The sequence below is a fragment of the Lonchura striata genome, chromosome 4, assembly GCF_046129695.1.
Source record: "Lonchura striata isolate bLonStr1 chromosome 4, bLonStr1.mat, whole genome shotgun sequence".
NCBI classification, from domain to species: domain Eukaryota; kingdom Metazoa; phylum Chordata; class Aves; order Passeriformes; family Estrildidae; genus Lonchura; species Lonchura striata.
Genome location: NC_134606.1, coordinates 71592002 through 71605663, shown reverse-complemented (window position 1 = coordinate 71605663; position 13662 = coordinate 71592002). Strand labels below are relative to the sequence as shown.

General features: G+C 40.6%; 1 protein-coding gene across 19 annotated transcripts in view; it reads right to left on the bottom strand.

The window, feature by feature from the left end:
- Positions 1–957: 957 nt before the first annotated feature.
- Positions 958–13662, bottom strand: part of CAMK2D (calcium/calmodulin dependent protein kinase II delta) — a 119756-nt gene continuing 107051 nt past the window's right edge. For 16 of the 19 annotated variants that reach the window (XM_077783053.1, XM_077783056.1, XM_077783054.1 and 13 more), the window contains 5 exons: positions 8551–8626; positions 7858–7952; positions 7029–7257; positions 3499–3547; positions 958–2961 (listed from right to left, as the gene is read on the bottom strand). In XM_077783053.1, the coding sequence (XP_077639179.1) occupies positions 3541–3547; positions 7029–7257; positions 7858–7952; positions 8551–8626 (407 nt within the window). In that variant the 3' untranslated portion in view covers positions 958–2961; positions 3499–3540. Of the gene's footprint in view, positions 2962–3498; positions 3548–6227; positions 7258–7857; positions 7953–8550; positions 8627–13662 lie in introns of those variants that run through there. The other 3 variants (XM_077783060.1, XM_021531510.3, XM_031504669.2) reach the window with 2 other exon arrangements.

Here is a 13662-nt window from a genome sequence, read left to right as displayed (position 1 = left end):
TTATCCACTGATCTCTCTTCTCTGCATACCTGAAATAAGTAGCAATTCCACTGCTGTCAAACAGCTTTATGCAGGAGCATGGTTAAAATGGAAATCAAACTGATTTCTGGAATAGCATTCACTGGAAAAAAATGAGCAAAAAAAGTAGATAAAGTGATATGACAAAATATAAGACCTCCCAACAGACTAAACCGCTTTTGTTCCTTCTGGGGTTTACTGAAAAATTCCAACCCCCTGAGTGTTCTCCTGACTACCTTTTTTTGTTTACAAAATGCCACCCAAGAAGCAGCACTGGAATTGTGACCAACCCAGGACAGGCTCTGGCTACCTGCCACACCAACACCGCTGCTCCAGCTACGCTGCCTTGGCCCCGGTCCAGCTCTGCATTCCCTGACCCAGGAAAGCTGCAAGTTGTTTCCTCTCCTTCGTCCTTCTTTTCTGCTGGTATAAAAGACTGTCCTCAGTTGTGGCTCAGCATGGTTTAAGACAGCCTGAATTCACTACAGATATATATGTAAGCTTTTAAACTGGTATGTTATTTTAAATCCTTATTATTTATAGATGTAAATGAATTTTATATTTCTATATGTATCTTTATGGCATTATATATCATACAATAACTGCTCTTACAGAGCAATGTGTGAGCATATATATGAAATACAGCAAGGCAGCAAGAGAAATGTTGAAACTACCTAAAACATTTCTAAATATGGCCTTACAAGCACAAGATATGTGCACAGTCCACCAAAAAGCAGAGCACGAACAGTGTGCAATCAGCCCCAGGAAAGGCACTTAGGAACCAAGCAAAGGAACAACCACAACAGCAAACACTTGCGTTTTCAAACTGAAAATTCAGCTCCTAAGAAAGTACCTCTGGCATCTTAATTCAAACAGACACTACATATTTTCCACTGCAAAGATCACAAGTAATTGGGAAATTAAAACACAAGCGCAATGTCAGCAGAAATCACAAATTTATTAATCCTTAAATATATCAATCATTTACCATTATGGCAAGAAATATGTACACTGTGTCCCATGGTAAACTGCAGTGTTCCAAAATGACAGAAGTATGTAATTCAGTTGTGGTGGAGAGAACAAATCACAATTTCCTTATGTCTTGGTGTGGAAGACAAACTTGGTCTACAGTAATACATCAACACCACATGCTATGTTATAAGTATAAAAAAACCACCCTACACCTAATTTGTTAATTTTAAATATAGTTATGCCACTTATAGCCGCTTCACAAAAAAAAAAAAAAAAAAAAAAAAGAAAAAAAAAGGAAAAAAAAAAGAAAAAAGGAAAAAGAAATTAATGAGAAAAAAAAAATGAGGCCATTACTTTTTTCACAGATCCCATTGGCAGGTTAATATGGCTCAACACATTTATTGTAGATGCTTACTTTAAATATATATTGTTTAAAATCATGTAGTAATTATCAGAGAAGCTTAAGTCCATCTACCATACATCCACTAGTAACAACATCAACATGTTTAAGAACTGCTTCTGATTAGTAATCAACACAGAAAGGTGAAATGATACAAATTAGGAAGCTTTCCCATTTTAAAAAGTCCCGGCTGCCAAGTTGTAAATTTTGGACGGCTAAAAAGGACACTGACTGAGATACCATGCACTGTACAGCGCTGCGGGGAGCAGAACCACAGGGAGAACACGAGCAGCCCAGCCTGGGCTTCCCTGCAACAGTGGAAGGGAAGAAGGTGAAATTCTTGCGAGGGTGTATTTTTACAGCAACGTGAGGGAAGGAGAGCTAGTCCCTGTTGCAAAGTTGGCGTTCCGCACTGCCAGCACAGCGTTCCACCCTCGGCCCAGAGCCGGGACAAACCCGTTGGGATCGTCGGCCTCAACACCGAACACTGCCAGGGGAGCTTGAGAAACCATGAGTGGATTGAGGGCAAGAGGGGGAGACTGTGGTAAAGTGCTAGGGTCCCACGGAAAACCGGTGTCTCCGTAATTCATTTCCAGAGAAGCAAAAGCAGCAGTGTAATGTAAGTAAACTCTTCATACTTAGCTTTAAGGCCTAATATTTCTTGAGTATATTATCCACACAACTGGTCTATACATTAACCCACATATTGTATTTTTAAAGCCTCCTTAAAAATTTACAGTACATCCTAAAAGTGATAAAAATCTTTCTCTTTCCTTCCATTTTAATCCTCAAAAACTGTCTCTCAATTATCACTTAGTTCCTTACAATTTTTAATTTTGCTTAATCATCCAACAGAACCGTTCAGTTAAGCAAAATAAGAAAGCGAAAAGGACTCAAAAGGAAAATGGAAGCTGCTGACTCCCCAGAACACTGACAGTTAATTCTGGAGTGGCCAGGCCAACAAACAAGATTTTTCCAGTTTACATAGACTATTTAACTAAGAAGGCTGTAGCTGGTCCAAAGCCAAGATATTAACCCTTCTGCATTTATCAGTGATTTTGTCCATCTAGGATAAAAATCTGTTTTACAGTAAAGGAGCTGCCAGCGGAAATCCTAACCATTCCTACCAGAACCAAAGCAAAATCCTGGGACTTGGGAGAAAAGGAGGAGTCAAAAAACAGTTCTTAAAAAAAGAAGGTAAAATATACTTTTTCTTTTTTTTCCTTTTTTTTAATAAACGCGTTAGATTTTAAAGTTGTCTGTCAAAACTTGTCATAAATGGAGCAAGTGACAAATGTATTATGTGTCTACTGCTGTCCATCCAATATCTCTTTTTTGTCTTTTACACCTTGTTATTCTCTAATTGCATGGAACATCACCTTCATTGAAATGTTAACAGTGTACAGATGGAATATACAGCAATGTGGTGCATCACAAATGTGTTACATGAAGAACCTTCACAACTTCATGCACTCAGAAACATGCATGAAGAGAACAGGATGGCCAAGATGGTAATCAACCAGGTGCGTTGGGTACAGAAAATGCAAGAGCGGCACCGCTGATATTTTTAGCTAGGAGGAAGGAGAAAAAAAACAAACAGATTTCCATTACTGAGGTAACATCACCACCAGATAACAACACATGCTCAAGTGTTAGCCAATGCTATTGAAAAAAAACCCATCTTGTCGAGATCACTAAACATGATACTGGGGAAAAAACAAGGGAAAAAACCTCCACTCAGGCAAAGCATTCTTTTATTTTTCAAACCACTTTACAGACATTTTCCATCTTTACAAGATGCCAGAGAGGCTGTGAAAATAAAAAAGAAAACTCAGGCAGGAAGCCAAAGTGTCTTAAGGGATGCCTTAAGGGAGGGAGGGTAGAATTCAGCCATGAATCTCTGGGTGTAACTTAACTTCCTCAGCATGGACATCACAGGCACTGCCATGGACTGAGGTTCTTGTACAAAGACTAGACCAAGTGACAAGGAAGAATCAGGTGTCATTCACATGCAGGACATGCCAGAGCTAAATGCAGAGAGAGAAGGAAGGGAAAGGAGCTGGAAGCAAGTATGTAGCTATCTGAGGTTGTAGCATTATTTGTATTACCGTAGCATCTAGGGGCTGGAGCCGTGGTGGGATCCCTCTGCGCTAGGCACTGCACAAACACAGAACAAACTCTTTACTCTGCATTCCTGCTCTCTGGCGCTGCGCTTACTGAAGTATAAGAAGGTGTGAGCAGTGAGCAGGGAGGGAACATAAGCCTCACTGAGGCTGGAGTTAGGTTAGGGAGTCACTTTCAGGCCCAGCAGCCCTTTGACTGCCTATATTGGGCAGGTGCAGTCTTCGAGGATAAAGCAGACAGCTCTGCAGAAACACATTAGCACAGGTCCCTAAAAACATGGATAGAGAGAACAACTTCCTACCATAACTCCTGTCACTCAGAGAGAAACCATGGACGAGACAGAAACCCAAGTTTGCCTCATCCCACTCACAGCAGAACCATGAATAAAATTTATTTATAAACTAAATACATATTTGTGCTCACATCCTTTTTCAAATAAGTTCTCTGCCACAAGGAAACATTTCCCTACACCTACCAAAGAGCTCAGATCTATCCTTAGATTTATGCAGTCTCCTTCCTGAAAACAAGGAAGCTACTGTGCTTGCAACAACTGGTTTAATATATCTAGGATACTGTGTCTAGCAGATCACAGCTATAATAATTTTTGCAACTTTATTACATTTGAAATTCATCTTCAGACATGATGTGTAAAATACTTTTTTATTATGGAAATGCCATTATTAACTACTGTGCATTGGTAATCATTAAATAAGTAGCTGTAGTCTGTACACATTTCAGATAAAGGAACTCCAAAATGGAGTTATTGCTGCTCTCACTAGGAAAAGCAAAGGTGAAATTTGAGACAGTATAAAAATGTTCAGGATCGGTTATAGAAGATGGGTCTAGCTTGGTGCTACATGGGAATCTCCCAGTCAGTTTTCAGAAGACGGGGAATAAAGAAAGAATGACAGTGTTTGTGCTCAAAGGGGAGTTATCAACCTAGAGGAGACTCACTAGTGCTGAGCAAAAGCAGTAGGACTGATCTCATGTAGCATACTGACACTTAGGTGGAAGGCACTATAAAAAGAAAACGAAACAGGAGCATTGTGCAAGGAGAACCAAGTAACACTGAGGGCTGGGTAATCAAAAAAATATTACATGGAATAACAGAATGTGCAAAGCTCTGTAAAAGTTTATGTACTCACTGGCTGGAAATGAGAGTTGAGGATAAATAGGTGGACATCTCAGATGCACTGCAGATGACAAAAGTGCAAAAATTGTGCAAGAACAGAGAAGGGAGAAGAAAGACATTGGGGAATGAAATAAAGACCTGACCACAATTGGACAGAGCATTTCAAAAGCAGCCAAGCTAATGGAAAGGCAAACCTCAAAAAAAAAAAAAAAACACAGTAAGGAGATAAGGTAATAGGAAAATGGAGATCCTATCAAACAAAGCCACCTGAGGTAGCGCTGGCTGTTTACCCTACGGAAGTAGAAGGTGGGAATGATCTGCTCAGCCTGCCTACAAACCAGTGTATGTCTGCACACCTAACTAGTGCAGAACAATGAAGATGTAGAGAATCAAGGATACACTGAAGATGACCAAATTTTACACGAGAAAGTAAGGCTCCTAACCACCAGACAGATGGTATTTTGGAACAGTGCTAGGAGGAAGTCCAAAGCCCTCCCCTGAATTCGAGATGAGAGTATGGGATTCATGTGATAGTGCTGCCAATGCCACAAATGTAGGCCTATGTTGCTAACTCAGGGAATCTCTCTTTAAGCATCAGTCTGGCTCTAAGGCTCCTCGGTGACCCCTTAAGCTAGGAGACCCCTCGCAATCCTGGAATCTCCTCTGTCTGACCCCATTGGCTCAAAAGATTCACCAATAGTGCCCTGCAACCTCAAAAACTACCCGGCAACCTCAAAAAAATTACTCCATGGTGATTTTTCTTCTCTTTCCACCCTTGACAGTCCCAGAAATCCTTATCTTTATTAGAGAGCAAAAGCAGCTGCAAAGAACCTCCTGCAGTACCTTCCCAAAAAGACAAAGATAGGAAAAAAAAATCAGAGGAAAAGGTTAAATGATTCCCTTAGTCCATTTCATGGCATTAGTGCTGTAAACACTGACTATTCAGGGTGCAGTGGGTCAGGTGAACCTGCTTCACTTGGGCTTTCTGGCTCTACACAAACCCAGCTCAGATCCCTTGACAAAAACTCCTTTATGAGAACCTCAAAGATTTACCTAACACTGCATTTCAAGGAAGAGTAACTGCTCTTTGAATACTATCTGTTGAAACACTGGCAGTGCAGCTGGAATGTGAGAAACAAAGGACATGTGGCTCCTTTTCCCATTGGTTTCACATTTTGAAATAAAACGGTTATCACTAAATAATAAATTTATTTAATCCTAAATAAGAAAATAATAAAAAATCATCACCATGGAAGATTAACACTTCATTCTACCGTATTTCTTACTTCATCAAATATTATTTCATATAGGAGAACAGTGTTGCAAGGAGTAAAATATGAGACACGACAGTTCAAAAGATGAAATCTTAGCCCTTACCATCCATGCCAGGAAATTCAGCCACTCTCCACATTAAGACACCTGACACAAATGGAATTGTATCCTATACAGAGAGCTCACAACTGAGCAAAGCCAGGCCTGGACCAGTGCTGCCTATTTGGGGAACCACAAGTCGCTGATGTTTGGGCTCATTCGCAGAGGCTGATGAAGAAGAAGAGAAGCCAATGGCCTGAGCAGAACCTCCTGAGCAAGCAGTGACATTTTATTTTGTTACTGCAATCCTGAGTGTGCTGTCATTAACCCTGGTGACAATGTGGCTCAAGCAACGCAGTCACTGCCTGACTCTGAGGGCGTGGCAGGGCCTGGATGAACAGCAGAGAAAAATGCTGATGGGAGAGATGCGAGGCTGTTCCATGGGGATGCTGGAACTGCCCAACAAGGAATACTCAGCAGTTATGCACAGAGAGTGTGGGGAAGGAGATAAGAACATGAGATGGACTGGGATGGCTCCATTTACAAGGTAAATGTGTAAACTGGCTCAAAGCCAACTTGCAGTGAACATACCTAGGCCTGGGAAAGTAGAGGTGGCTGGAAATCACACTAAGTATTTGTCAAACGTCAGTTTTTCCAAATAGTGACACATTTTACTTGAAACTTTCTGGTTAGCTGTCACAGCTCCATGTATCCTACTGCTTTTTATTTTCCCAGGTTTTCCAGCAACTGTAGTCCAGGTTTTCTAATCCTGTTTTGTGTGACTTTTAGCAAGCTTTCTCTACATTAAAATACTTTCCTGCTCTTCAAGCTGTCAGTTCAGGGACCAAGTTGGACCGGTGGGCATCACAGTAGAAAACAGCAACCAAAAAAGCTCATTATTTTAGAAATCTTCGCACCGACACTACGCACAGCAGTGGGTATAACACATAGTGAACAACCACAAAAAATGACACTACCAGAGGACGGCTCGCAGTTTTTAAGGCCCAAAGCAGCTATTGGACTATGTGGTGTGCCTAGGAGGTGTGAGCTGGTGGAGGGGCTGCTCCTTACTTGATGGGTACGGTGGGCGAGCCCGAGCGGTGGAAGTGCACGTTCTGCCACTTGCCGTCGCGCCGGTGCCACACGCGCGTCTCCTCGGACTGCATAGTCTTTGGCATGCCGCTGCCGTCCATGTACTGCGTCAGGCGGATGTACGCGATGCACGCCGCGTCCTCGCCCACCAGGTGCACGTGCGGGTTCAGGATGATCGTGTGGATCGGCTTGTTGCTTTTGGACAGAGCTACGAGACACACACACACAGGGGTACACACAGGAGAAATCACATTTGCTCTGGATAAACCAAAAGAACTCATGCCAACTGGTTTTACACATAAAAATCTCAGGCTTAGCAGATACAAATTCATAAGCAGAGTTTTATGATAATCACACCTACAACTAAAATACTTTGTAGAATGAGCACAGTCACTTATTACAGACTACTTAATAAGTAAATATGTTTAATCCATGTGCATGTATGGATTAAATAAAGTGGATGGCACCACCTTGAGTTTCCCAACATTTCAGTTTCGCTGTTATATCTAATGACATTTGTACCCAGTATTTTCAGTTAAAATAATTCAGCTCTGAACTCATTCTTTATTTGATGTTTTAGTTCCAAATACCTGAAACTCTCCTCTGCCCTCTGAGGTGCTCTGTGATGTGTGAATGAGCAGAGCAGAAGCAGATGGAAACACACCTATAGCAGAACTCTGAAAAAAAATAATACTCCCTTCCCCTGCACAAGTAATTAACTAATTCCTAAACCAAAAAGCTCATTAGATCAGAGACACACAGTCACAAGGAACAGATGAAGGCCTGGAGATGAAAATGGAATATTTACCATTTTCAAAGTAAAACCGGTGGAAGTCCATCCCTTCTACCAGATTACCCAAAGCTTCAGGTTCAAAAGACGTAAGGCCTGGATCACAGATTTTTCTATGGAATAGAGGAAATGCTGCAATGAGCACATGTGATTAGGGATGACCGCTTTGGAGAGATTAGTTTTAATTGTTTCTTTTATTCTTACTAAACATTTCACCTACTCATGCCATCACACTGGAAAAGAACAGAACTTAACATGAGGAGCAGGCACGGAGTTCTGGTTTCAGCTGAATTAGTAAATTTGGCAGCTTACTTTAGGCAGACCACATAATTTCATATAAATAGTGTTTTGACCAAAAAAAGACCCACAAGTCAGTGTTATTACAAGTAGGAATTTTTACTTGTGACAATGAAAACCGTGACTGTGCAATGCAAGGGATATTTTTTAGGCCTCACATCATTATATAAGGCAAGATTTAATTATTTTCTTCTAGCTACACTGGAGTTATACTAGCAGCTCTTCTGAAACTGGTGATGTGTGAAGCCAGGGCAAAGCAGCCATGCACATATCTTGTGTTTTCTGGGGGCATCTGGGAAGGCATTTCAACCGTATGTAGCTCCAAGCACAGGCACTCACATATAAACATGCATATTTACACAGACAGTGTCAAACACCCCAGCTGTCCTCACTCCCTCCAAAGGAGGAGCTTACGTGTAAGCTTCGAAGTCCCCGTTGTTGATGGCTTCAATCAACTGCTCGGTCACCTTGATAATCTCCTGCTTACGAGCTGGGGAGAGACACAAACCCAATCTTATAGAGGAAGGCAAAGTGGAATGTGACAGCTGACAGGTATTCTGTCACTCCCCAGCTGGCACAACAGCCATCTATCTTCCTTTCTACGACCAAAGGAAATGATGTTACATTGCAGCTTTACACTGATTTGCCTTCAATGCACTCCTGTATCCACACGGAAATTAAATGCACGTCAAGATCAATCCACTTCCCTATCAGACTTCTAATTATCTTTCCTTCACTGGAGGATCTGCTGTTTAAAAAGCAAAACAAACCAAGCCCCAACTCTAGACTTTAAACTCAAGGAAGCTGATTACTGTTTTACAGCCAGTCTGGCTGTATTAGCTCTGTTGTGCAAGCAACAGTTGTATAGCACACTCCCACACATGGATTTGACCATTAACAAAAACATGCCTGGAATGTTAAAACAAAGTGCAGAGAGAGATCACATTCTTCTTTAAAAGAAAATGCTGGGGGAGCACACAGACAAACTAACTTTCCAATGCTGTGCTCAAAACTGACACTGTGGTAGCCTTCTCCTTAGTAGCACACCTAAGCATTCAGATGAAAAGGACCAAAAATAAATGAGCAAGAAAAAATGTGATGGTGAAAAAAAAGGATATAAAAGTCTACCAAGGCTTTTTATGAGCAGCTCTTGATTGTTAGCACTGTGGCTAAGAGCATTTCGAGTATGAATTGCCTTATTTTTCACAAGGATTGTAGAAATAAAAAAGACTCTTAAATGAAGCAATGCCTCCATTATCATCGGTTTAAATAACATGGGCCAGACTGTGTGGACACTGTGTGGCATTGCCAGCACCAGCCAAGTGGTGGGATGCCTGAGTCAGAAATGGTGCAAGTCTTACAGAAGGCTGGCAAAAAGAGATCCAGAACAAGCAGACCTCATGCAGTGAGGAAATCACCAGTTCTGCACGCAACATCTCATATACATATAGCTGAGCTAAAGGATTGGATTAAATAACACAGTAACACATCTCAATCAGAGATGAGGAAATTACAGACCATTAAATCAGACAGTGGGAAATGAGGTAAAAATCTCTGATCAGTTGCTACATAATCATGAGCTCATGTTAGTGGATAATGATATAAGCAATTAATATATCTACAATGGTACTGTAGTTTCCACACATGAGAGGCACAAAACCACATGCACACATAATTTATCATCACTTGGCTCAAGACAACTGGGGATATTCCCTTTCTCACTAACATCAGTTACGCCTTTGTCGAGTTTTACCACAGTACCTTTGATGTTGAGATACACAAGATATAATTCCACATCAACCCCAGAAGGAAGAAATTGAACTGTGTTGCCAAATTGCTGGGTTTCCTGGTTTAGCTCCAAAATGAAATTGCAGTGAAATGTATGTTTTCATGAAGCTTTCTGAGAGAAGCCACCTTAAATTACATAATGGGGTTCCAGCAAAGTTTGTCTGGGCTGTACTAACATTCAGGAGAGCTGTGTCTGCAGATGCATCCATCAGGAAGCTCCAGAAGCCAGCAGAGCCAGCCAGCAAAGGAGATTACAGCATCTATCACTGGCTCCAAACAATCACCATCCAACTCCAGCACTGGTGTCAGCACTTGTGCAAAGACTTCACAGTTCCCAATGCAGACTGTCAGGAACAGGAAGATGTTGCCAATTCATCTGCCTTTCAACTCAGTAGTGTAAATGTAGTGCTTGAGATTTGAGAAAAATTTTGAAAAATTGAGATTTTTCTACAAAATTACAAGCACTACATGAAACTGTGAAAGCCACTGTGGCTATTCTTACCTTTCAACAACACAATTAGACACATATTAGAAAATGACACTTTTTCCTATTTAGTGATCTGACATGCAGTTTCTCTGGCCATGAGCCAAAGGGAGAGGTGGAATGCAATTCAGAGAGTGGAGCTCCAGAACTGACTTATCCTATCATGTAAAATCCTCTGCCTTGTTCCAAGCCCTTCCTCAAAACAAGAACAAGGCAGTGTGAAATAACAGCAGACATCAAAGACTAATTCAAGTACTCAGGAGCCACTGTGATTTTACACAAACCTCCTCCTCATTGTTTTTAGCTTTTACACCTTGTTGTGTGGGTATTTGTGGGGGTGCAGGAAGCCAGACTACAAACAGAGACCAAAAGTGTTACTGTTTCATTGTCATTGAAGCAGAGGTTTAACCTGAAAGGAAGTAAGTAAGGAAGAGAAAAATGATGGGAAAATTGAAATAAAAGAAGTAGAGACTTGGAAGGAGACTGGAAAGCAGCAGAAGGAAAATGCAGCTGTGCCTTGGTGGCCCATGTGCATCCAGTCAAATCCTTGCACTTACCCTTAGGACAAAGGATGAAATATGGAGGGCACTGGACATAAACTAAGGTGAAATGGTATTGGTAGGAACAGTGTCCTGCTACTGTAGACAGCATCTCACACAAATAATTGGCAGTTCTTAGAGTGGTAAGAAAATGATCAAATTTTCATTCTGAGTTTGATCGACTCCACATAACGTGCTCTTCGATCACTCCAATTTTTTTCCATCTAAATACACACTCCAAACTATACAAGGACAACACAAGGCATTAGGGAAGAGGCATCTGCCCAGTTCCCATCTGCCAGACAACTGTCACTTACAATCACCATTTGCATTTGACTTTTTTATTATTTATTTTTTTATCCAATAGTAGACTTGGCTTGTATTGAATTCTAGGACAATTATGCTGTTTGATGTACAGTGGCAATTTCATGCTATTATACTTTTCATTTGATGTGCAGTCAGGACTCCCTAAATAAAACTACAGAAACTAAACTTCCTTAACAAAACTGACAACTGTAATAAGATTCTGGTAAAACTGGTTCAGCTACTTTTTCCACAGAGTGTGGTAAAAGTCAGTTCAAAAAGTAAAGCCTGACCCATCTAGTTTTTTGGAAATTACAATGGCTTTCCAGAGCATAACATACATACTTTGTACACAAAGGATAACTGAACAAAAATACACCTGGTGTCTTTGAAACAACTGAGGTGTGAGGGAAGAACACTGTTGACAAATCAAAGGTGCTGAGCCGTTTTCCTGAAAACCAAGAAGGAAACAGACTGCAGACATAGCAAGTTTGTGTGGAGAAGATGGTGGCTTGGACACATTTTGCTCAGAGTATGGGTGAAGTAAATATATTGCAAAAAAGATTATGGACCTGTTCCTTAAACAACACCTTTTCCCCTGTAGGGTGAAGGAGTTAAGGTAATTAATAGGGGTGCAGCAGTTAGAAATATATAACCCCCCTGCTTTGGCAAGTGAGTAGGTATATGACTAAGACAAAGGCAGTTGAAACAAAAATATTATGAAGAAGAGCTATAAAAAGACCAAATAATAAGAAAAAAACAAACAAGAAGAACATTTCCAATCACAGGCTAAAATGTTTTCTTCAGCACTTCTGCAGTACATATGTTAACTTTAAATGAGTCATTAATCTCTAGCTATATTGCACTACCTCTTTTCCTTGCTCAGCTACAAGTTGAGGGATAATCTTTCTAAATTAAAGACCACCATTAACACTAAGATTTAAACAACATAAAATTAGGAGAAACACCATTTAAGCAAAAAGCATCTAACACTATCAATACTTTCAACCTACAAGGAGCAGTTCCCCAGGTAGTGAAATCAAATATCACAGGAAAACAAAAGTACAAAATAGCAGCAAAAACTGTTTTTCCTGCAGGGAGCTCTGTGGCTTTTCTTCCCCTCCTGAAGCCCCAAGAAATGTTTATAAACTCAATCTACAAGAATCAGACAGAAACAACAGATATTTTAGTATTTTGATTGCATAGGGAATGTGTAGTATAAAAATGTGCTGCAGATATGTGAAAGTGAAGCCTTTAGAAATACCTGTACCTGAAACTTCATGTTTTTTGACACACAAAAAAAAAGCCCTTGTAACTCACTGACCACTATATTACCCATCTTTTTTTCAAAACTGACACCAGGGAAAACAGTAGTTTAAACAACTTTATGCTTGACGCAGATATTGGAACATCCTTCTCCTGCCATCAACCCTTCAGATGCCTATGTCACCACTTTACAGCAATGCCTAAGCAGAGAAGCACCTGTCCAGAAGAACAAGGTAACCTTGTTCCAGATTTGCACATGCACTTTGAGATTATTAAAATGATTTTGCATCTGACTTGCTCCCATGTTGTTTCTCAAGGCAAAAACCCTTAAAAAACTTTTCAACTGGGTACTCTTAACTACATATCTCTGTGCACCTCAGATTGGATTAATCTCACAACATTTTGGGCATATATAAGTACAGACAAGTGAGTTTGTTCTCTCAACTCCCCTCCCTTACAGTCAAGGGAGAGAAATCAGCACTTTCAGGGCACAATTCATCATATCCTAAAATAGATTTTTAAGACAAGTGTGACTCATCTGACCTATTTGCATTGGCTAAAGGGAGTCTAGACAACCAGCTCAAACACAGCTCTACACTGTAGAGGAGGGTTAAATCCAGGGGGACAAATCCTCCCCGTTGTGCTGTTGTTTTGAAACTGGACAGTTGGTATTGAGGTGACAACGGTCTGCTAAAATGGAATGGCACAGCAGGGGGAACCTGGCTTCACTTCCCATATGAACACTGTCCCAACAAACACCAGTTTGATGCACAGCACACAGCCAGTCATTATTTTTATGCTCTGGAAATAACCAGTCTGAAAAGAAAGAGAAAGATACTAGAAATTTTAGCCTGTGTTGTATAACAAGTTCTGGCTGTGTGGATGTACCAGATTTCATTCAGCTTTACATCATGGACTGCTGAACATTACACAATGTTCTTACAAATTATTCTCATGACACCAATATTCGAAAATTCTATGCTAATAATTTTTCTTACAATTTCTGCCACAGATATTCCAACTAAATAATTTCTGAAAACAAAATAAAAGAAAAGGCTGCATGAATAAATGACTGACTGGGTCTCAGATCTTTATAAAACCCACCTAGACCATCAGATGACAAGGCATGCTCCAGGGGACTTCTCA